The 25,856-nt window shown below is 43.6% G+C and overlaps 1 protein-coding gene across 2 annotated transcripts in view; it reads left to right on the top strand.

Annotated features, from left to right (window-relative positions):
• Window positions 1–25,856, top strand: part of snx17 (sorting nexin 17) — a 95,149-nt gene that overhangs the window by 13,372 nt on the left and 55,921 nt on the right. For both annotated transcript variants that reach the window (XM_038799465.1, XM_038799464.1), the window contains exon 2: window positions 24,832–24,906. In XM_038799465.1, the coding sequence (XP_038655393.1) occupies window positions 24,832–24,906 (75 nt within the window). The remainder of the gene's footprint in view (window positions 1–24,831; window positions 24,907–25,856) is intronic.

The raw sequence follows: 25,856 nt of genomic DNA, 5'->3' as shown, positions 1-25,856 counted from the left end.
TAAGTCTTTATAGTAGAGGATACAAAAAAAATCCCAAGGATAGTAGAAAAGGGGGGAGGGACTAAAAACTATCACGAGAGAAAAATAATGACCTGATGGCCTGTTTCCTAGGGTCTTGAGAAAATGACTGGAGAGTTAGTGGGTGCATTGGTTGTAATCTTCCAAATTTTCCTAGATCTTAGAAACATCCCAGAGATTGGAAAACCCCAAATGTAACTACTTGATTCAAGAAAGGAGTGAGGTAGAAAGCTGAACCTATAGTTCTCTATCTGTCATTGAGAGAATGCTAGAATCCACTATTAAGCAGGTAATATTACATTTTGTAGTCTCCCCTTCCTTCCCTATGTACGGTATGCGTTATCTGTATAGCATGCAAGAAACCTCACTGTATACTAATCATGTGACAATAAATCAAATCCAAAAAAACCGAATGATCAGGCAGAGTCAACATGGTTTTGTGAAAGTAAAGTCATTTTTGACACACATTTATTAGGTTTCTTTGAAGATATAACAAGCCGGATGGATGGAAGGGTCCTGGAATTTTCAAAAGACATCCGATAAGGTGCTACATGAAAGATCACTATGCAAGATAAGAGCTCATGGCGTTGGGGAGTGAGATATCGGCATAGAAAGAGGATTTGTTTCCTGTTAGGAACATGGGAATTAGGAGCAAAAGTAGGCAATTCAGCCCCTCGAGCCTTTCTGATGGCTGATCCGTTGGTTAAATGGGTAATTTTCAGGTTGGCAACCTGTAACTAGTGGACTGCCACAGGGATCAGTGCGCAGGCCTGGTCTATCTACAATCTATGTTGATGATTTGGATAACTATTGTAGCCACATCAGCTGACTATACATAGGTAGGAAAGCAAAGTGAAGAGGATACATATAGTTTGCAAAAGGATAAAGATACGTTTGTAAGATGATAAAAAATTGGCAGATGGAGTGAGTATAATGTGGGAAAATGTTTGGCAGGAAAACCAGAATAATATTTGATTGGGGCAAGTCTGCATCATGTGGCAGTGCAGGAGGATCTATCTTTGTACATGAATCACAATGTTAGCATGCAAGTAATTTGGCAATTAGAATGTAGTCTTTTATTGCAAGGAGGATTGAGTATAAGAGTAGGGAAGTCTTGTATCTGTAACAACTTAATGATGAGACGACTCCTGTGGTACTGCGTACTGTTCTGTTCTCCTGTCTTAAGGGAGAAATATAGTTTTATTTTTTTCACAGGGTGTGGGTGTCACTGATTAGGCAAGCATTTATTGTCCGTCCCTAATTGCCCTTCAGATACTTGCATTGGAAGCTGTTCAGAGAAGGTTACTGGGCTGATTCCTAGAACGTCGGGGTTGTGTTATGAGGAAAGGTTGAGAAGGTTGGCTCTGAATCCATTGGAGTTTAGAAGAATGAGAGGCAATCTTATAGAAATGTATACTATTCTTGGGGACTTGACTGGGTTAATGCTGGTAGGATGTTTCCTCTAGTGGGGAATCTAGAAGCAGGGTACGTGTTTGTAAATGATTTAAAATAGAGATGAAGAGGGATTGTTTTCTTTGAGGGTCTTTAGTCCTTTAAATTCTCTCCATAGACAGTTGGGCCATAGAATATATTCAAGGGTTAGACAGATTTTTGATTGACAAGGGAGTCGGGGTTATGGTGGACGGCTAGGAAAGTGGTATTAAGGCCACAATCAGTCATCCATGATCTAAATGATGAAGCCAGCTTGATGGGCTTACTCATGCTCCCACTTCTAATGAGCTGTCACAGGATTTGATGAAGAGGACTAAAAATAACTTATCTAAATGTTGTGTAAAATTGAAATGTGTATACGTGCTGTATTTTAGACACTTCTTGGTTGCTCTTTCATTGCTGTATGTAGTTGTAGCTTACTCATATTGTGGACTAACTCAATCAGCTCACTCACCATTGGCATTTCCTCCAAGGGTCACATTCCACTCCAGCTGCTCATCTACACAAAATTATCTTCACTGGAAGTGGTTCGGTTACTTAATTGATGCTTCACATTCACCTCGAATGTTTATTTGTGAAATTAAAAAGTACTTTAACTCAAAATTAGTCCTTAAAATTCTGAAAGTATTTGGATTCCAGATATTCATATTCTGCCATCACAGTGATGTCTAATTGTTAAGATCTGCTTAGAAAGTGTGAGCATTTCAATATAAGTCCGTATTAATTGTTTTTAACAATAAAAGTACACCACAAGATATCATTAAAAAAAACTTGTGACAAATGCCATTAGCTGAACAATATGGTTTATATACAGAGGAGCAGAAGGAGGCCATTAAGCTCCTCGAGCCTGCTCTGCAATTTGATAAGATCATGGATGATCTGATTGTGGCCTCAACACCTATTGTCTTAACCCCAATACCTTTGATTGACCAGGGAGTTATTCTAACTCCACCTTAAAAATATTCAGTGGATCTCCTTCCACCCCTTTCTGGGGAAGAGAATGCCACAGATTAATGATCCTAATGAGAGACGAAAAATTCTCCTCCTCCTTCATTTTTAAATGAGATATCCCTTATTTTTAAACTGTGCCCCCTAGTTCGAGTCTCTTGTAAGGAGAAATAACATCTCAACATCCAATCTGTCAAGACTCCTGAAGATTTTCTTTCTTTCAATAAGATCACCCTTTCATTCTTCTAAAATCCAATGGGTACAGGCCCAACCTTTCCTTTTATATGATGACTACTTCAGCCCAGTGAACCTCCCTTTAAACTGCTTCAGGTTTACTACTTACTTCCCAAGAATTGTCTTGTATGGGATGAATCAATCTTTTATTTATTTTTGTACGGACCATCCTTAAGTATGCCACAGGAGAATTTTCCATCTCTTCTCAGAGGTAAAGGTTTCATTTACTGATCTTGACTCTGGAGAAGAAACTGAGGCCCACTGTAGATTTTCCTACTGGCTTCAAACCTGGCAGTCCTCTAACTCACTCCTAGTCCCTTACAAGATTCAAACTGAGATTAAGCCTCACCTGCCTTAAAAATGGCTAGTGACAAAGTTAGTTTTTCACTCTGTTTACAACACAGGGCTCTGATTAAGTGACTAGTTTTACAACCTTTTTATGGTTCACTTTAAACTAATTTTGTTCTAAGTCCCAAAACAAAACATCTCTCTGGACTGCCATTACTGCAAGGAGCACCAAAATGATGTCTTGAGTTCTTGAACTTAGTCAACCCACCTGGTGTTTCATAGCTTGTTCACTCTTCTATTCTGACATTTTTAACCAACAATATAAAAGCTATATTCCTAAAACTGCAAGTTACGAAGTTCTAAAACTTGGTATATTCTAAAACACATGAACCATCTAATATTCGCAACACTATCAAGCAATCGTATAGTTCTTGAATGTGATGGTGCCTTTTACTGTTAATAAAAGACCTTTCAAGCTGCTTAAACAGGCACTATTTTTATTTATCACTGTGTTTGACATGTAATAAGGAAAGTAATTATGGCTTTACTATTGTGAGAAATATTTAGTTAATGATTCCTGTTATTTTAGAGGCAATGTTTAATTCTAGAAAGAGAGTTGTTGTGAACATAAGGTAACTAAATGTTGCCATAAAACCTAAATAGAAATTGCTTTTTGGAAAGTTCTCCATATTTATTTAATAGAGTCCAAATAGATGAGATGCAGCAGTTGGAGAAATTCTAAAGAAGGGTTAATTAGATTGGAGGTCAGCTTGAGGATAGACCAAAGCAGGGTATGGTGCCATGGAGATGAGTGGAGCTGAAGATGATTTTAGTTTTAGTTTGCAGGGGGAGTGGACTAGTTGCAGTTCAGATCTCATGTGGTTCACAGATACCAGAAGTCCTGGGGGAGCCAAAAATATGGCAGAAGATTGTTCGCTCTATGCTGGAGGCAGTTGGGAAACCCAGAGGAAATGCCAGTTTAGTGAAGCGAGTAGAAGAGCCAGACTTGTGCTGATAAGTAGAGATGGGAATGGAGCTTTGTAAATCCCATGGAATGCATTCTCGGGAGAAGAGAAAAACCCAGTAGGGAGGTACTCAGCAAGGAGGTGAGCAGTCATTGAGACAGCTTGAGTGACTTTTGAGAAAGGTTCGGTCTTCAAAAGTGAGAAGGGAGTTTTACTTGGATTGAGAATCCCAATGGTCACTGTTGTCAACGAAGGGTTGCTGAAAAATCATTGGATCTGTCTTGATTACAAAGAACAAAGAAAATTAAAGCACAGGAACAGGCCCTTCGGTTCTCCCAGCCTGCGCCGATCCAGATCCTTTATCTAAACCTGTTGCCTATTTTCCAAGATCTACTTCTCTCTGTTCCCCACCTGTTCATATATCTGTCCAGATGCATCTTAAATTATGCTATCATACCCGCCTCCACCAGCTCCGCTGGCAAAGCATTCCAGGCACCCACCACCCTCTGCGTAAAAAACTTTCCACGCACATCTCCCTCAAACCTTTCTCCCCTCACGTTGAAATCCTGACCCCATGTAATTGACACCCCACTGTTGGAAAAAGCTTGTTGCTATCCACCCTGTCCATACCTCATAATTTTATAGACCTCAATCAGGTCTCCCCTCAACCTCTGTCTTTCCAATGAAAACAATCCTAATCTACTCAACCTTTCTTCATAGCTAGCACCCGCCATACCAGGCAACATCCTGGTGAACCTCCTCTGCACCCTCTCTAAAGCATCCACATCCTTCTGGTAATGTGGCGACCAGAACTGCATGCAGTATTCCAAATGTGGCCTAACCAAAGTCCGATACAACTGTAACATGACCTGCCGACTCTTGTACTCAATACCCCATCCGATGAAGGCAAGCATGCTGTACTTCTTCTTGACCACTCTATCGACCTGCGTTGCCACCTTCAGGGTACAATGGACCTGAACTCCCAGATCTCTCTGTACATCAATTTTCCCCAAGACTCTTCCATTGACCATATAGTCTGGTCTTGAGTTAGATCTTCCAAAATGCATCACCTCGCATTTGCCTGAATTGAACTCCATCTGCCATTTCTCTGCCCAACTCTCCTATCTATCTATATTTTGCTGTATTCTCTGACAGTCCGCCTCACTATCTGCAACTCCACCAATCTTCGTATCATCTGAAAACTTGCTTATCAGACCACTTACACCTTCGTCCAGATCATTTATGTATATCACAAACAACAGTGGTCCGAGCATGGATCCCTGTGGAACACCACAAGTCACCTTTCTCCATTTTGAGACACTCCCTTCCACCACTACTCTGTCTCCTGCTGCCCAGCCAGTTCTTTATCCATCTAGCTAGTACACCCTGAACCCAATACGACTTCACTTTTTCCATCAACCTGCCATGGGAAACTTTATCAAATGCTTTACTGAAGTCCATGTATATGACATCTACAGCCCTTCCCTCATCAATTAACTTTGTCACTTCCTCAAATAATTCTATTAGGTTTGTAAGACATGACCTTCCCTGCACAAAACCATGCTGTCTATCGCTGATAAGTCTATTTTCTTCCAAATGTGAATAGATCCTATCCCTCAGTATCTTCTCCAACAGTTTGCCTACCACTGACGTCAAGCTCACAGGTCTATAATTCCCTGGATTATCCCTGCTACCCTTCTTAAACAAAGGGGCAACATTAGCAATTCTCCAGTCCTCCGGGACCTCACCCGTGCTCGAGGATGCTGCAAAGATATCTGTTAAGGCCCCAGCTATTTCGTCCCTTGCTTCCGTCATTAACCTGGGATAGATCCCAGCTGGTCCTGGGGACTTTTCCACCTTAATGCCTTTTAGAATACCGAAAACCTCCCCCTTCCTTATGCCGACATGACCTAGAGTATTTAAACATCCATCCCTAGCCTCAACATCCATCATGTCCCTCTCCTTGGCGAATACTGATGCAAAGTACTCATTAAGAAGCTCACTCATTTCCTCTAACTCCACGCATAAATTCCCTCTTTTGTCTTTGAGTGGGCCAATCCTTTCTCTAGTTATCCTCTTGCTCCTTATATACGAATAAAAGGCTTTGGAATTTTCCTTAGCCCTGTTAGCCAAAGATATTTCATGACCCCTTTTAGCCCTCTTTATTGCGCATTTGAGATTTGTCCTACATTCCCGATATGCCTCCAAAGCTTCATCAGTTTTGAGTCGCCTCGATCTTATGTATGCTTCCTTTTTCATTTTAGCTAGTCTCACAATTCCACCCGTCATCCATGGTTCCCTAATCTTGCCATTTCTATCCCTCATTTTCACAGGGACGTGTCTGTCCTGTACTCTAAATCAACCTTTCCTTAAAAGATTTACCCTTAAACAGCTGCTCCCAATCCACATTCCCGAGCTCCTGCCGAATTTTGTTATAGTTGGCCTTTCCCCAATTTAGCACTCTTCCTTTAGGACCACTCTCGTCTTTGTCCATGAGTATTCTAAAACGTATGGAATTGTGATCGCTATTCCCAAAGTAATCGCCGACTGAAACGTCAGCCGCCTGGCCGGGATCATTCCCCAATACCAGGTCCAGTATGGCCCCTTCCCGAATTGGACTATTTACATACTGCTCTAAAAAACTCTCCTGGATGCTCCTTACAGATTCTGCTCCATCTACGCCTCCAACATTACATGTGTCCCATTCAATGTTGGGGAAGTTAAAATCTCCCATCACGACCACCCTATTGCTCCTACATTGTTCTATAATCTGTCTACATATTTGTACCTCTATTTCACGCTCGCTTTTGGGAGGCCTATAGTAAAGTTCCAACAATGTTACTGCACCCTTCCTATTTCTTGGCTCTATCCATATTGCCTCAGTGCTCGAATCCTCCATCGTACCCTCCTTAATCACAGCTGTGATATCATCTCTGACCAGTAATGCAACTCCTCCACCCCTTTTACCTCCCTCTCTATCCCTCCTGAAGCATCTATACCCTGGGATATTTAGTTGCCAGTCTTGCCCATCCCTCAACCAAGTCTCAGTAATACCAATAACATCATAGAACATAGAACAGTACAGCACAGAACAGGCCCTTCAGCCCTCAATGTTGTGCCGAGCAATGATCACCCTACTCAAACCCACGTATCCACCCTAAACCCGTAACCCAACAACCCCCCCCCCCCCCCCCCCCCCCCAACCTTTTTTTAGGACAATACGGGCAATTTAGCATGGCCAATCCACCTAACCCGCACATCTTTGGACTGTGGGAGGAAACCGGAGGAAACCCACGCACACACTGGGAAGACGTGCAGACTCCGCACAGACAGTGACCCAGCCAGGAACCGAACCTGGGACCCTGGAGCTGTGAAGCATTTATGCTAACCACCATGCTACCGTGCTGCCCCAAATTATATTCCCAGGTACTGATCCAAGCCCTAAGTTCATCTGCCTTACCTGCTACACTTCTCGCATTAAAACAAATGCACCTCAGACAACCTGTCCCTTTGCTTTCATCAACTCTTCCCTGTCTACTCTTCCCCTTAGTCACATTGAGTTTATTTTCTCATACCTTACTGGCGTTAGTTGCTGCTTCTTTACTGACCTCTAACTTCCTAATCTGGTTCCCATCCCCCTGCCACATTAGTTTCAAACCTCCCCAACAGTGTTAGGAGGACATTGGTTCCAGTCCTGCCCAGGTGTAGACCATCCGATTTGTAATGGTCCCACCGCCCCCAGAACCGGTTCCAATGTCCCAAAAATCTGAACCACTCCCTCCTGCACCATCTCTCAAGCCACGTATTCATTCTGACTATTCTTAAATTTCTACTCTGACTGTTTCGTGGCACTGGTAGCAATCCTGAGATTACTACCTTTTGAGGTCCTACTTTTTAACTTATCTCCTAACTCCCTAAATTCTGATTGTAGGACCTCATCCCGTTTTTTACCTATATCGTTGGTGCCTATATGCACCAACTGGCTGTTCACCCTCCCCCCTTCAGTATGTCCTGCAGCCGATCTGAGACATCCCTGACCCGTGCACCTGGGAGGCAACATACCATTCGGGAGTCTCGTTTTTGACCACAGAAATGCCTGTCTACTCCCCTTACGATTGAATCCCTATGACTATAGCCCTGCCAGTTTTTTTCCTGACTTTCTTGTGCAGCAGAGCCAGCCGTGGTGCCATGAGCCTGGCTACTACTGCCATCCCCTGGTGAGTCATCTCCCCCAACAGTATCCAAAATGGTATACCTGTTTTGGAGGGAGATGACCGCAGGGGACACCTGCACTGCCTTCCTGCTCTTTCTCTGCCTTTTGGTCACCCATTCCTTGTCTCCCTCACCAATCCTAATCTGCAGTGTGACCAACTCACTGAATGTGCTATCCACAACCTCCTCAGCATCGCGGGTGCTCCAAAATGAGTCCACATCTCCAGAGCCGTCATGCGGTCTAACAGGAGCTGCAGCTGGACACGCTTCCTGCACATGAAGGAGTCAGGGGCATCGGCCGCGTCACTGAACTCCCACATTGAGCACGAGGAGCATAACAGGGGTCTGGGATCTCCTGCCATTTTTACCCTTTACCTTAGCTGACTACAAATATAATATCAAATAATTAGTAAGTGAAAGGAATAAAGATTTTACTTACCAATCACAATACTCACCAACACACGAAGAGTTAAATTTCTCCCAGCTACTGCTAATTGGAGCACTTTCTTTGCCAGCCAATCAGGTCACTGCTTTGCTGTAATGTCACCCTTCAAGGTAAGTTTTTAAAGAGATAAACTTACCTTCCCGACAACCACGGTTGTTTTTTTTTGGTTAGAGGAGGGGGTACGGAGGGAAACACTGAAGTGTTTTGGGTTTAACTGTCACTTGACAACAGCTCCTTCACAAACCACCTTCAAATTACGCTGACCGCACTGCACGTATGCAAACCTCCCCGGAACAGCCAATCAGTAGCTCTGGTCTGCTGCCCTCTGCTGGATGCTTGCCTTCACTTGAACACATCTGACATTTTGTATACAGTGTGGTGTGTTTGACCACAATTTGTTAATTCATATTTACCTTGCTAATTCTGAATATTAGAGCACTGCACAAGATGGATACTGGTTTATTGTAGGGTTTTTTCTGGCTTTGTATAGTTAAGTTTATTTGTTTGAAACCATGGAATACAAAGAACAATACAGCATAGGAACAGACCCATCTGTCCTCCAAGGGTAGATTGTGTCTCATCTAGACCAACGTCTGTATCCTTCTGTGCCCCGTCTGTTCCATGTGCTTATCCAGATAAGTCTAACATATTTGCCTCGACCACCTCACTTGACAGTGCATTCCAGGCTGCCATCACCCTGTGTAGTTTAAAAAAAAAATGTCCCCCTGCATATCTCCACTGAACCTATCCCCCTCGCCTTGAAAATGTGACCCCGCTTCATTAACTGCTATCCTGCCACCTTCAATGATCTCTGCACAGATTGACCCAGGTCTCTCTGCTCCTGAATCCCCTTTAAGAACTTTGTCCTTATTTTATATTTTCTCTCCATGTTCTTCCTGCCAAAATCATCACCTCGCACTTCTCCACATTGAACTTTTATCTGCTACCTATCTGCCCACTCTGCAACTTGTTTACGTCTCTTTGGAAGATCTACACTGTCCTCCTTACAGTTTACTTCTGACCAAGAAAAGGAGGAAAGTGTAAAATGTGGTCCTACATTTGAATATCCCAGAACACCCCCGATCGGTTGCAAGAGTGCAGAGAAAGAGGTAAAAACATCAATCCCTCCCCCAAAACAGACCGTCAGGATCAAGTATGCCTTGTTCTTCCAACAACATCTTCATCTTGTGGCTTTATTCTCTTGGTATTACCTTAGATTGAAGATAGGGGGGTCATCTGAGATCTTATAAGATTAGAAATCCTTGAATTTCGTGGGATCTGCGAGTCTTTAAAGAAACAGTACATGGAGGTACTGCACATAGGAACGGGATTTGCTTTGAAGTATATTACACTGGTTGGAATTTTAAAATGCCTTAACTGTTGCTAAGATTCTTCTGGGAGTAGAAGATGTAACAGTAGAGTATTTGAAATCCTTGACTGCATTTAAACAGCAAGTGTTAGCAGGTAAATAGAATGTAGAAATAAAAGCAGTATGTCATAAGGATGATATGATTGATATAACTACCGAAGAGGCGAAACCTGAAATTGATGTATCGCAGCTGGAGTTGGCTAAGATTCGGTTACAAATGAAGCAACTTGAGATGGAGGTAGATGCAAAAGAGGGATGCAAAGATTTGATTTGGAAGAAAAAGAGAAATAAAAAGACTTGAATTAAATGAAGGGAGAAAGAAAGAGCCAAAGAAATGGAAATGAAAAAAACCTAATTGGAAATGGAAAGATAAATGAAAATGAAAAGTTGGAATAAAGAATGGAAATGCAAAAGAGAGAAAGATATCGGACAACGTAGTTTGGCTGGGGAGAAGCTTAGAAAAAAGGAAGAAAGAAGAGATGGTATTTCAGAGAGTGATTCTGATTCCACAGATTAAATTAATTTAATCCAAAAGCTTTGTTTAATGCCTATATTTACGGACGATGGAGCTGGAGGATATTTCACTTTATTTGAAAAGATAGTTGCGATGGTGAGGTTGCCAAAAGTTGCTTGGATCTTAATGTTACAAAATGTCTGGTCAGGTACTGCTGTGAATGTGTACACTTTGTCAGAAGAAGTCTGCAAAGTGGTTATAAAGGCAATAATGAATGTTTATAGCTTGTCCTTGAAGCGTATCAATCAAAATTTTGGACCATAAAAGAAATCTGATCAGACATTTGTAGAAGTTGCAAGAGAAAAATAAATGTTATGATATCAGTGAAGTTGGAGTGAATATGAGGGAAATCTTGGTTGCGGAGGAATTCTGAGATAGCATCCCAGTAACCAACTATCTCATTTTAGATAAGCGGCAAGTATCAAGGATCCGAGAAGCTACAGTTTTGGCTGATAACCTATAATATCTCGCAGGTAGTTGCATATGAGGAAAAAGTTGTGTGCGAATCAACAAAATTGGAGGAATAGAAAGTGATGGAGAAAATGATCGTTTGAGAAAACAAACAGAAGGATGCCAAAATGGTAAAGTAGCGGCTAGAACCTAAAAGTGATTGGAATTGATGTTCTTCCATCATAATAAACCTGGACACTTGAAAGCTAATACCTAGAAACTAAATGGATGGTCAATCGCAGAAGTAGGAACGCATGCAGATTTCTTAGAAAAGAAAATGTTTATTAAAACTGTAGTAGTGGCACAAGTGAAACTGTTCCCTCTGAACCCAATGGGAAAGGAGGGGTGTCGTTCAGGATAGTCCAGAAAATGTTTCTTTGGCTACTGCTAAGGAGAGTCAGGCTACTGAAGGTTCTGGATATTTTATCTCCAAGAGAGATCAGTTCCATTACTCCTCCAACAAAATAAGTAAGCAAATTAAAATGATTACAGTGGGAATTATTCCTAGATCACCTATTGAAGGAGTGAAATTACTTGGCGAGCAGAGACTGTAATGTGGTGAAGACTATTGCAGGAGCAGTTGATCATGCTGATATTAACAGACTCGTAAAAAATACTGCAGCCAAAAATTAGATGCTAATTGCTGATAACAGCTAATTAAAGGAAAACCTGATAATACAGGGAACCAACATCTACAGATGAAAGAGGAATTTGCCAATAAAAAATTATAATTGGTGAGAATTATATCTGGACGGCATGGGAGCACAGTGGTTAGCACTATTGCTTCACAGAGCCAGGGGCCTGAATTCAATTCCCAGCTTGGGTTACTGTTTATGCAGAGTCTGCTCGTTCTCCCTGTGTCTGTGGGGGTTTCCTCCCACAGTCCAAAGATGTATGGGTTAAGTGGATTGGTCACGCTAAAGTGCCATGTAGTGTCCATAATTTAGGTGGGGCTACTGGATTACGGGGATAGGGTGGAGGTGTGGGCTTGGGTAGGGTGCTCTTTCAGGGGCTGGTGTTGACTCGATGGGTCAAATTGCCTCCTGTACTGTTGATTCTATGATTTGATGATGTGGAGAAGCCAGCGTTGGACTGGGGTGAGCACAGTAAGAAGTCTTACAACACCAGGTTAAAGTCCAACAGGTTTGTTTCGGGTCACTAGCTTTATGAGCACTGCTCCTTCCTCAGGTGAATGAAGAAGTAGGTTCCAGAAATACATATTGAGACAGTCAAAAATGCAAGACAATACTTTGCAAGTCTTTGCAGATAATCAAGTCTTTACAGGTCCAGATGGAAAGGTTAAGGAGGTGTGAATTGTCTCAAGCCAGAACAGTTGGTAGGATTTTGCAACCCCAGGCCAGATGGTGGGCGGAAACTACGACATCTTCTTCACAGTCTTCAACACATAATCGATGTAGATGAGCATCTTGCCAAGGTCCTCTCCACACCCCCACTATTTGCCTTTAAACAACCGTACAACCTCAAACAAACCATTGTTTGCAGCAAACTACCCAGCCTTCTGAACAGCAACCGCAACGCCACACAACCCTGGCAATCTCTGCAAGACATGCCAGATCATGGACATGGGTATCCCCCTTGCATGTGAGAACACCACCCACCAGGTACGTGGTACATACTCGGCCAACGTTGTCTACCTCGTACGCTGCAGGAAAGGATGTCCCGAAGGGTAGTACGTTGGCAAGACCATGCAAACACTAGGATAACGGATGAACGGACATCGCGCAACAATCGCCAGGCCGGAATGTTCCCTTCCAGTCGGGGAACACTTCAGCAGTCAAGGGCATTCAGCCCCTGATCTTCGGGTAAGCGTTCTCCAAGGCGGCCTTCAGGACGCGCAACAACACAGAATGACCGAGCAGAAACTTATAACCAAGTTCCACACACATGGGTACGGCCTCAACTGGGACCTTGGATTCATGTTGCGTTATATTCACCCCCCACCATATAGCTCTTCGGAATAAAGGGATCAAGGTCAACAAAAAGGACAAAGTACAACATGATCTGGAAGGATCAATCATTCAATATTAATTTACTGATGCTTGCCAGTGCTAACCAACACACAAGATGCAGCAGCAGATGAGTCCAGGGAAATAGACAGTTGCAAAAGACTATTTGACTCCAGAGGAAATTATACTGTTTGTGAATTAAGTAAAATAGTTAAACCATCAAACTCCAAAGGAGGAAGTGATTTAGGTTGCTCAAAAAATGACCTGTTTGAAATGAGATGGGGAAAAGCGACAAGACTAAACCAAGCAAGAGTATGTCTTCCTTTTTGTGTGAGCAGAATGTTACGACTGCAGTTGATGCTGAGCAAGCCAAGTCTCGGGCTGCTCATTTTTATTTTCTGTAATGTAGGAATGAGGATGGATAGCTACTGAAATAAAAAGCATAGAACTCAGTGCTAACTTTTAATGTTTGAAGAATTAAAATGTTTATTGATAGAAAAGATTGAAAACTTTGCACAAGACAAGAAAAATCACAGACTAGCGTTACAGACTCTCGGCGGTTGTGGCAAGGCCTAAACAACAGGGGCTACATAGCGAAGCCGAGCTGTATCTCCACCAGCAGCGCACCCCTCCCTGATTAACTCCATGCTCGGTTTGAGAAGGAAACCAACGATCCGCTGTAGAGTGCCCAGCTGTCCATAACGTACCCATACCCACCATCACAGCTTCTGAAGTCAGATCAGCTTTCCTGAAAGTGAACCCTCGGAAGGCAACGGGTCCGGACAGGATCCCTGGTCGTGCATTAAGAGCCTGCGCAGACCAGCTGGCAGATGTGTTTGCGGACATCTTTAACCTATTCCTACCCTGCTCAGAGGTCCCCACCTGCTTCAAGAAGACCACCATCACACACCGCGGTGCCAAAAAAAAACTAGGTAACGTGCCTCAATGACTACTGTCAGGTGGCCCTGACTTCAGTCGTAATGAAGTGCTTCAAGAGGTTGGTCATGAACTGCATCACCTCCATGCTCCCAGAATGCCTTGATCCACTGCAATTCGCTTACTGTCGCAACAGGTCCACAGCAGACGCCATCGTCCTGGCCCTACACTCATCCCTAGAGCATTTCAACAACAAGGACTCTTACATCCGACTCTTATTTATTGACTACAGCTCTGCCTTCAACACCATAATTCCAGCCAAGCTTGAATCAAAGTTGCAAAACCTAGGACTTGGCACCTTACTCTGCAACTGGATCCTCCACTTTCTAATCCACAGACCGCAATCAGTAAGAATAAACAACAGCACCTCCACAATAGTATTCAATACCAGGGCTCCGCAAGGCTGCGTAGTTAGCCCCCTACTATCCTCCCTATACTCGCATGACTGCATGGCAAAATTTGGTTCCAACTCCATCTACAAGTTTGCTGACGATACGAACATAGTTTGCCGGATCTCGAATAACGACAAGTCAGAATACAGGAGGGAGATTGAGAACATAGTGGAATGGTGCAGCAACAACAATCTATCCCTCAATGCCAGCAAAACTGAAGAGCTGGTCATTGACTTCAGGAAGCAAAGTACTGTACACGCCCCTGTCCGCATCAATGGAGCCGAGGTGGAGATGGTTAGCAGTTTCAAATTCTTAGGGGTACACATCTCCTAAATATGTCCTGGTCCACCCACGTCGACACTACCACCAAGAAAGCACAACAGCACCGATACTTCCTCAGGAAACTAGGAAATTCGGCATGTCCACATTAACTCTTACCAATTTTTACAGATTCACCATCGAAAGCATCCTATCTGGCTGCATCACAGCCTGGTATGGCAACTGAATGAAATGAAAATCGCTTATTGTCACAAGTAGGCTTCAAATGAAGTTACTATGAAAAGCCCCTAGTCGCCACATTCGGGGAGGCTGGTACGGGAATTGAACCTGCGATGCTGGCCTGCATTGGTCTGCTTTAAAAGCCAGCTATTTAGCCCTGTGCTAAACAAGCCCCTGTGCTGAGCTGCTCATCCCAAGAGTGAAAAAATCTTCAGAGTCATTAACACCACCCAGTCCATCCCATCCACTGACTCCATCTACACCTCCCGCTGTCTGGGGAAAGCGGGCAGCGTAATCAAGGACCCCTCCCACCTGGCTTCCTCCCTCTTCCAACTACTTCAATCAGGCAGGAGATACAAAAGTCTGAGAGCATGGAAGAACATACTCAAAAACAGCTTCTTCTCCACTGTTACCAGACTCCTAATGACCCTCCTATGGACTGACCTCATTAACACTACATCCCTGTATGCTTCACCCGATGCCAGTGTTATGCAGTTACATTGTGTACCCTTTCTTTGAAAGTGACACCATCCTTAACTTAGTTAGGGCAGCATGGTGGCGCAGTGGGTTAGCCCTGCAGCCTCACTGTGCCGAGGTTCGAACCCGGCTTTGGGTCACTGTCCATGTGGAGTTTGCGCATTCTCACCGTGTTAGCGTGGGTTTCGCCCCCACAACCCAAAGATGTGTAGGCTAGGTGGATTGGCCATGCTAAATTGCCCCTTAATTTAAAAAAAATGAATTGGGTACTCTAAATTTGTAAAAAAAAAAAAAAATACTCTTCAGTTCAAGAAAACTGCCGATCATTGGTTAGGTGGATTGGACATGCTAAATTGCCCGTAGTGTCCTAAAAAGTAAGGTTAAAGGGGGGGGGGTTGTTGGGTTATGGGTATAGGGTGGATATGTAGGTTTGAGTAGGGTGATCATTGCTCGGCACAACATCGAGGGCCGAAGGGCCTGTGCTGTACTGTTCTATGTTCTATGTTCTATTGTAAACTGAGGTACCATCTACAACTTCCCGAGCCAACACAGATTTGTGATTTTCCAAAGGCCGACTCAAACTGCTTTACAGGACAAATATCTTCCTGGCCTATGTCTGAGTTTCTTCCTTCAGTTAAAATTCTTTCACAGCCTTAAGTGAGATCTCCCTTCAGTTGAAAGCCAGTTCTCATTATTTCTCTTCCCCTTTCTTCTTCTTTCTCCATGCTCTTCACAAATCCCTTGTTACCTCTGCTTTGGATCAATAACATTTAATGTCTGCCCTATTTACTCACTGATGGCCTATAAGATGCAAGTGTTCTTCGTCAACTTTCAACCTATTTTGAAATGCAATAGGTACACATCAATTTGAACACTTAACCACAAATGTAAATAGTTTTTATTTGTAAATTATCTACCACAAGGCCTCAGTACAAATGCAAAGAAGAACAACCTTTTTATTCTTTCATGCCTTGGGATTCCACCGACAATTTGATTTCAAAACCCCTCTAGTTAACATTGGATGGACACAGATGCAGCTTTCCTCACCTACATAATATATACATAACGCAAAATAAAAGTGCCTCCAATGCCCTTGAAATAGCTAAAAGGGTTTTGATCACAATAGAAATTAGTTAATGTACAAAAAATGTCATTTTGACTTCATCACAAAATAAGAACGTAACTACATTTTTAGAAAATGAGCTTGTCGATGGAATTACGCTTGTAGCTAATGAAGAGAGAATGAATGAAATATTCATGTTATAGACTGACAAGAGAAAATAAATGCATGGGTTGAGTTATTCTATTTCGTAGAATTTATAGTGCAGAAGGAGGCCATTCGGCCCATCGAGTCTGCACTTGCCCTTGGAAAGAGCACCCCATTTAAGCCCACGCCTTCAACCTATCCCCAGAAACCCAACACAACAATTTTTTGGACTGCTAAGGGCAATTTTAGCATGGCCAATCCACCTAACCTGCACATCTTTGGCTGTGGGAGGAAACCGGAGCACCCGGAGGAAACCCATGCAGATATGGGGAGAACGTGCAGACTCCACACAGACAGTGACCCAAGCCGGGAATCGAACCTGGGATCCTGGAGCTATAAAGCAACAGTGCTAACCCCTGTGCTACTGTACTGCCCCGATCGTGGACAAATGGTGTGCAAATTCTGCTAGTCTTGCATTTAGTGAAATTGTTTTGGCTAAACCTTTTTTATTGCACAATTTGCGTAGTTGTGTCACGAGGTGAAAAGTTTTCTTCTGATTGGGAAGGTTTGACAAGTAAAACATTAGTAAACAAGGCGATCTAAACTTTTAAATCGGAGGCTGAAAGCTACTGTTTCCAGTGGGCCTTGTGGTTTCTGTGCATGCACTGTCTGGAGAGTGGCCGCACATGTGAAAATCAGGCTGGTAAATGGACCGGCACATTGATGTGGAAACTCAGGTGGCCTGGCCAAGGTGTCTCCGTTAACAGGACAAGGAGGGGGACAGTGAACAGATCTCAAAACAAAGGTGGTCTCCAACCAGGGAGTGAGAGAGAGACCCTAAAAAGACAATCTGGTTCAGGGAAAAGGATTGGAACCTGCAAATGGTCCTAATAAGTAAAGGAGCACAACATTTGGCAGGGAGCAGAGTGGGCCTGAAAGAAGTCCGAAGATCAGAGGAGGCAGCTGAAAGTTAGTGACTCCTTACTGACAGACCTTTGGAGCAATGGTGTGCTGCTTGGCATGGCTACATGTGTGCGCGGTGAAGCTTGAGATCAAGGGTAAACCAACATCAGAAGAAGGAATTTAACAACCCTGGTGAAAGTCATTTGGGAGAGAATGCCTTTAGAGTGTTGAGATTGGGAGCTGTTGTGAGAAAGACAGTTTCTTTGAGACTGTTTGGCTCAGGCTAGCAAGCATATGGGGAGGTTGATAAGAAATTCTTAGAATCTTATTTGGTGGTATCCATTAGTCATTTTGGCGTGTGGTGTGGCCAACCATAGTTTGTCTATTAGTTCACATATATTTAAGATACTTTGGATATTAGAGCACAGGATAAATGTAAATTATGTGAACTTTGTATCTGTAAAAGTATGGTTGGAGTGACAGGATAGGATGATTTGACTCATCTTAGTGCTGAGTTTATTGAAGTCTTTCCATCTATTTTTGTCGAGGTATAATATAGTTCATTTTCTGAATTAAAGTTTATTTTGTTAACCGCAGACTCTAACAATCTATGATTTCTTAAAAATAAGCCATGTTCCACTCTGGGATCTGAGTCGTCCAGTAGTAACATCAGCTGGGATGGTAACAGCTGGTTGACTGTTTCTTCACAAATGCTGCCTGACTAGCCAAGTATTTATAGCTTTTACTGTGTTTTTAAATTTAAATAATGTTTTAATTGATGCATCACTGCTTATCCTGTTATTAGTAAACATAAATCTGTACTGCTTGGGACAAGTGTTTTATTAGATCAAGTACAAAATGTACTTTCACCTCAGTAAATATTTTAATATCGTATTTGTATCCTAATGTTGCTAAATGTTAAATTAACCATCAGCTTTTATCTCTTTCTGACATTGTACGTTTGTCTAAGAATAAAATAGGCATTTTCTTTTACTACATAATTTATAGAAAATACATTGGTAGCTGACATCATATCCCAATCCAAATTTATTCCTTGGCCCTGCAAATGTAGTCTCGTATGTTTCTATCAGTCCTTCAGTTCCTCGACTCTCAAGTGATAGATAATGAATTGTGTGAAATCAAATGACTGTCAGAAACATTAAATGTTAGCCTACCTTTTTTTTTTCTTTTATTTGAAATGAAATGAAAATGAAAATCGCTTATTGTCACGAGTAGGCTTCAAATGAAGTTACTGTGAAAAGCCCCTAGTCGCCACATTCCGGCACCTGTTCGGGGAGGCTGTTACGGGAATTGAACCGTGCTGCTGGCCTGCTTGGTCTGCTTTCAAAGCCAGCAATTTTAGCTGTGTGCTAAACAGCCCCTGAACACTTGGGCATCTCCAAGATATTTCTACATTCTGAGTCACTATAATATTGCCTGACTGCAGGGTATCTTATACTAACCTATTTTAAATACTTTTTATTCCGTTCTTAAAGGGCAACACTGTTGCGGTGGTTAGCACTGCTGCCTCCGTGCAGAGGATCCGGGTTCGATCCCGGCCCCGGATCACTGTCCTTGATGACTTTCCCCGTGTCTGGGTGGGTCTCACCCCCACAACCCAAAGATGTGCTGGGTCGGTTGATTGGCCACGATAAATTGCCTCTTAATTGGAACAAAAAATGAATTGGGTACTTTTTAAAAAAGAATAATTTTAAAAAATTATTCCACTCTTAATGTTACAACACCAATAAGGCTTGCTCCGAAAACAAATTCAAATTGAATCCAATTTGTGGTCTCCACAGAAGGCATACGAGATCCAAGCTGGCAAGAAAAGGCATTGCACCTTATCCGAGGCTTGATCTTGGCCTAAAGGTTATGAGAACTGATGTTTGAACACCATGGCACCTGCCAAAATTGAGGACTAGCCCAGAGACTGAATTGTTGCAGTTTCCAACTGCTGCTGTCGCAAAGATCAGCACTGGTTGGAAGCCAAACTTGGAACTTTTTAATGTTGTGACATACTGTTTTTCAAAACTTTTTTTTTTTGTTTAGTTTTTGGCATGTAATTTATCCTAATTGTAGAATTTTACAGAAGATTGTTTTGACCAATCCCCTTTGCATTGGCAATGGAAGATCCATCCGTTTGGTTGCATTTCACTATCTCTTCCACCAAATCCTTTAACAATTTTCCAGTTTTTATCCATTCCAGGATATCTTAAATCTGTTGGTAATCTTACCATCACTGTTTATATTTTTAAGAATCTATTGACATATAGTTTTGTTTATTTGGTGGTCTTAAAACTTCTAGCCTTCAAATTTCCAATTCATTGATCAGTGGAAATAGTTTCCCCTCAATTTATTTTATTGCAACCCTATGTTGGACCTCCTCTTACTTTCTTTGCTGGAGTAAGAAGACCAAGTCTTTTTCACAATTTAAAGCCTCTCCGCTAGTATCATGATCAATCTGTTCTTTGCATTACCTTAACATCCATCCTAAAGCACTGTACCCAGAAATGGAAACAATCTTTCAATACATTGGCTCAGCAGTGTAGTGGCTGATACTAAACTCAACCCAGAGGTTATAAATTCACAATCCAACCACACCAGGTTGAATTAAATAATTCAGTAAATGTGGTAACTTGAAGGCTGAAAAATGCTTCACCCTTTTCAAAAAAACATTTTGGCTTTAATTGAAGGAAACCTATCTCTTCTGTTTGGCCTGACCCACATGTGACTCCAGTACTTCATAGAATTTTTGAATCTCCCATCCCTCTAAAGTGAATTGGCTGATAAATATGGGCACAGGCACTAAAAAAATTGTGAAAGATCTATTAGCACTTTGTGGCAACTTGCAATTCTCAGGAACTATGTATAGCATAACCAGTAACTTGCATAAGTTTGGCATCTATTCTTGTCATGAAAAAACTGTTTTGGAAATGTTGTTGACCATAAAATTTGGCCTGAACCATAAAAGCCAAAAAGTTGGGCTGCACCATAAAGTAATATAAATTGAACCACGTCAAAGTTCAAACAGTAGTGTCTCTTTCTTGACCACAGTGGACTTTCTCCCCGATGTACAAGATGACCAGACTTGAGTCCAGAGTAGCCCATGAGTAGCTCGGCTGGCGCATCCCCTGTGGTGGCATACGACTTGGTCCGGTAACCAAACAAGAACCAGGTTATCCGGGTTTCCCAAGACCTGGTGGTCAGTGCCTTCATGCATGCCCCTTTTGAAGGTCTGGACCGTCTGCTCAGCCAACCCATTGAAGGCTAGGTGATAAGGGTTGATCATCACCTAACGAATGCCTTTGGCAGTCATGAAAGCTCCGGACTGGTAAACGCTGCCCCGTTGTCGGAGACCAATACCTCTGGAATGCCATGGGTTCTGATCGTGTGTTGCAACCGTTCCACAGTTGCTCCCGTTCCATAGTCACTCTTGTGGTGGTTGTCTGCATCGTGTGGACTTCCACCCTCTTTGAGTGGGCGTCCACAATGATCAGTAACATCGCCCCCTGAAAAATACCAACAAAATTGATGTGGAGGTGAGACTATGGTTGGCCTGGCCATTCCTGTGGGTGCAGTGGTGCCACTGGCAGAGCCTTCATTTTCCTACGGTATGAAACGCTGAGCCAGTTTCTCTATGCTTCAATCCCGGGCCACCAGGCATAGCTGCGGGCCAGCATCTTCATCTCCGACACCCCTGGGTATCCGTTGCACAAAGGGGGCACGCCTTTTAATATGGGTGACCACCCGAGTCCCCCCACAGGATGATGCCGTACTCGACGCTGTGCACCGGGACCTTTGAGGTGCAAGCCTTGATGTCCTTGGGCAATGCCTGGTGCTGGGCCCAATACAGAATGACGTGGCAGATCCCAGCCAACTGTTGGTCCATTTGGGTCCAACCCTGTATGTGGGCTGCTGTGACATGTGGAACTCCATAAGTTTGAGGGGGCGATGACTTCTTTGGCCAACACAGGTATCGGTGGTCGAGTGGAAATGGGAGGCAGCTTAATATACCAACATGGGGAATCTTTGTCCCTGGGCAGTGCTCCAAAATATATTTGTATGCCACCAGTTGCAAGGCCCAATGCTGGATCCTAGCTGATGCGATCAGGGGGATAACCCAATCCGAAGAGACATGGCAGTGGTTTGTGGTCAGACTAAACCGTAAATGTGTGCCCGCAAACATATCAGTGAAATTTCTTCCTACAAAAACGACAGTGGGCAAGGATGGCCCCCACCCGGAAGGAGATAGAACATAGAACAGTACAGCACAGAACAGGCCCTTCGGCCCTCGATGTTGTGCCGAGCAATGATCACCCTACTCAAACCCACGTATCCACCCTATACCCATAACCTAACAACCCCCCCTTAACCTTACTTTTTTAGGACACTACGGGCAATTTAGCATGGCCAATCCACCTAACCTGCACATCTTTGGACTGTGGGAGGAAACCGGAGCACCCGGAGGAAACCACGCACACACGGGGAGGACGTGCAGACTCCGCACAGACAGTGACCCAGCCGGGAACCGAACCTGGGACCCTGGAGCTGTGAAGCATTTATGTTAACCACCATGCTACCGTGCTGCGTCGCAAGTCAAGAGAAAAAGCTTGGAGGGTCGAAATGGATGAGCAGTTCGGAGGAACACAACTGCCACTTCACTGCAGTGAAGGCCTGTTGCTGTGGCTCGACCCATTCCCAAGGGTGTCTTCAACAGCTGGTGGAGAGGGCTGAGTAATATCGCCAGGTTTGGTATGAACCTCCCATAATAGTTCACTAAACCCAGGGAAGAACGTGATTCAGTCTATCCCCACAGACAGGGGCCTGCCTGATTGCCTGTACTTTGTCTTCCACAGAGTGCAAGCCGTATCGGTCACCCCATATCCCCAGTACGTGACCTCGGTGGCATTGAACACCCACTTTTCCCGACGGAGATGACCTCCTTGAAGCACTGGAGAACTCGGGCCAAGTTCCTCAAATGTTCCTGGTCGGATGAACCGGCATCAAGAACATCATTGAGATAGATGAGCACGTTGGGCAACCATCGCATGATGTTCTCCATCACTCTTTGGAAAATCACTTGCCGAGGAAACTCCAACTATAAGCCGAGTGTACCCATATAACTCTCTCTGGATGTTACCAGTGATGAAATGCCGGGAAGTGTAGTCCAGTGCCAGCTGCAGGTACGCAAGACTCATCAACTTTGTGAAAATCCTGTTGCTGCTGAAGGGCCCTTGTGGGCCCTTCTGGGGCCGAGGTCCCGCCGTCCAGTCTGCAGCTGCTATCCGGGTTTCCCTGTTTGGGAGAGCCCGGTGGTCCTCTGGTGCTCTTCGGCAGTGACCTCCATCTCTGCAGCAATCTCCCCATCTTCGGGCCTTAGAAAACTTGGTGGCACTCGTTCGGTTTGGGATCGCCATTCCCTGGAGTTCTTGCACCCCCAGCTCGGCTCGCTCGCAAGAGACAGCAATTTTGGTTGCCTGCTGTATAGTCAGATAAATGTCAATCAAAAATTTACACTGCTTCAGATACCGCAGACAAACCGGTCCTGCAGGGATTTGTTCAAGGTAGGCCCAAATTTGCAGCGAGTTTTTGCAATCGTGCCAAAAAATCACCATGACTCCCTTTGAGCTTGGGTGCCCATATGAAAATGGGTACTCCGTATGGTTTCTATTTCGTGTTCTGCAACCAAGATTACTAGTGTGGCAAAGAACCAGGAATCCAGCATGGTCGGGTGGGTTAGGTTCTTGATGACTGCGTAGGCCCACCAATGACCATCGGTATTCACCTCAATGGCCCCAACTTCCCAATGTGGGGCATCTTGATCTGCTGAAGAGAGGCCTCGGGTATGTAATACGCAGTGCTGACGACAGCTGCAATCCCACCCTCGTCGTCAGTGTCGAATCCGCCGAAGTGTCCACACAAGAACACACAGCTGGATACTAAACTAAAACTGAGGTTTACTTGTACAGCAACAGCTCTCATCCCCGAAAGGTGTCTCTCATCGACCTGTGTGCAGGTCAGGGTTTTTATACTTGTTCAAGGGGAAGCCACACCTTGTTTACCTGGAAAGTTCACATTCTGAGGTGATCACTGGAAAACAGATGGTGCACACCCAGTGACCTCCAAGGGCGTCATATCAGAAACCGTATGTAATCTTGTGCATTTTTTAAAAATTTAAGAGTACCCAATTATTTTTTTTAATTAAGAGCAATTTAGCTTGGCCAATCCACCTAACCTGCACATCTTTGGGTTGTGGGAGTGAAACCACACAGACACTGGGATAATGTGCAAACTCCACACAGGCAGTGACCCGGAGCCGGAATCGAACCTGGGACCTCGGTGCTGTGAGGCAGCAGTGCTAACCAAGCATTTGGTGCCATATGACATGTATTGATGCCTCAGTATAAATTCATTGTACATTAATTTGGCTCTGACGCCAAGCATGCACAACCTTTATTGTCTGTCCTATTTCTGTGAGTGATCATGGCAAAATAGGAAGATCAGTGCTCTAAGCCAGGGTTTCCCAAACATTTCTAGCTGTGAAACCCCTTGTGACCTCCCAAGAGCATCGGGGAATCTCATCCATTCTTATGTCACGACATGTTTTAGCCCCCCTCACATGAATCTTCTTGCAAAGCCCCCCTTGCAGGTTGACACTGTCGTGGTAACAATTTCTCTAACTGAGTAAGAGGAATTGCAGCCGCCGCTTCTTCACCGCAGAGGCTACTGCTCCAGTCGCTTAAGTCGCTTTCCTGACCAGCAGGGGGGGAAAAAAATCAAATTGATGGTCAAAGCCTTGCCTCTGATGGGCTGATCTGAAGCCATTACTCGGGGCAGGCAATGATTGGTCAATTTGATTTTTTTTGCTGTTCTTTGATTTATGGGTGTTGCTCTTTAATGAGATGACTTAATCACATTTTAATTCACATGTTTTTTTGGAGTTTTATTTCAAACTTTTTGTCCCATGGCTGCCAAACATTCCACAGATCCCCTGGAGACCTCTTGCAGACAGAATGCCAGTCTTCCCCGGACTCCAGTTTTGGGTCCCCTGCTGCAAGCTATTATACATTATAAAGGACCATAAGCAGTTACATGCGTTGATTGTGAGGGGTGGCGGGTTGGGGGGGGGGGGGGGGGGGGGGGGGGGTTCTCTTTCTTTGAAGTACTAGATATTCTGAGGGGAAGCAAGATTACTACTCTTGTAACATGTTTTGTACTATATGTTTTTGACCACTATAATCCATGTCACAGTATGAACCGAAGTGATGGCAAGTGTTAGACCATGCAAATTTAACTTTGTATCCATGTGATACCGACTGTGTTGAGCTCCCACATATATCAGATGTGAAATGTTACCATTTAATAACAGCTAACCTGTGAAAATTTCTGTTTTGGTATAATTCTGATGTTTGGAAAAACAGGATGTTTGGCAAGAACATGGAGGTGGTCAGTAGGTTGTTAGTGACTTATTAAAGCAATGTTACTTTGAAATTAAGTCCAGATCATTCTTGCTCAATCTAAATATGTCCTTATCTCTAACTTTACAATTGCAGGCCTACAATATTCATGTGAATGGAGTGTTACACTGTCGGGTCCGATACAGTCAACTCTATGGATTACATGAGCAGGTGAATAGTTTCTCTAATTGCAAGGCATGATGGTGTAAGTAAATGAAATCACTTCCTGATGGGAATAGTTAGTCCAATGAGCAGTAAATTCTATTGTATATAGCTTGTAATGTTCAGCTCCCAGTTAAGTTGGAAATTTGTTTTCTGGGAAATAGCCGTTAAAAATTCCTTTTTGTGAAGAAAACGTTCCTTTTTAAAATAAGGCAATGAATCTGATTCAAAAGGGATAGTGGTTTTTCACAAATTAACATGAGCAATTATGAAACATTAGTATTTAGCAAGAAAAGGCCAATTGCAAACCTTCACATGGCCACCATATAGCTATATCCTGGGCACAGGCTTTGTTTTTTTTTACTATACCCATTACAGAAGAGTGGCACAGTGGTTTAGCACTGCTGACCCTCGGCGCCAGAGACCGGGTTCAAATCTGGCCTTGAGTGACTGTGTGGAATTTGCACTTTCTCCCCCGTATCTGCGTGGGTTTCCTCTCAGTCCAAAGATGTCAAGGTTAGGTGGATTGGCCGTGATAAAATTGACCCATGGATTAAATGGGAATATAAGGATAGAGTGGGGGTGTGGGCCGAGGTAGGGTGTTCCTTCAGAGGATCACAGAAACAAAGAAAATGGGAGCAGGCCCTTTGAGCCTACTCTACCATTCATTATGATCATGGCTGATCATCCTGTCATGATATATGCACACACGCACACGCGCAGCGAATGGACACAGAGAACAGGACATGACCAATAAGCAGGCAGGGGGATGGGACCTGACTATAAAAGACACAAGGCACTCACTCGCCTCTTTCTACTGATGAACAGCTAGAGAGTCAGTCAAGGGTGTTGTTGCAATCTCACACCTCCACCACGTGGCTAAGAGCTAGTCTGGTTCAGTCAGACAGAGTAACAGCAGAGTCTCGAACTCACAGAGAACTTTGCTAACTGTTATTACT

Source organism: Scyliorhinus canicula, chromosome 6 (genome assembly GCF_902713615.1).
Source record: "Scyliorhinus canicula chromosome 6, sScyCan1.1, whole genome shotgun sequence".
Classification (NCBI taxonomy): domain Eukaryota; kingdom Metazoa; phylum Chordata; class Chondrichthyes; order Carcharhiniformes; family Scyliorhinidae; genus Scyliorhinus; species Scyliorhinus canicula.
The sequence above is the reverse complement of the archived record's forward strand: the minus strand, read 5'-3'. Positions and strand labels throughout refer to the sequence as shown.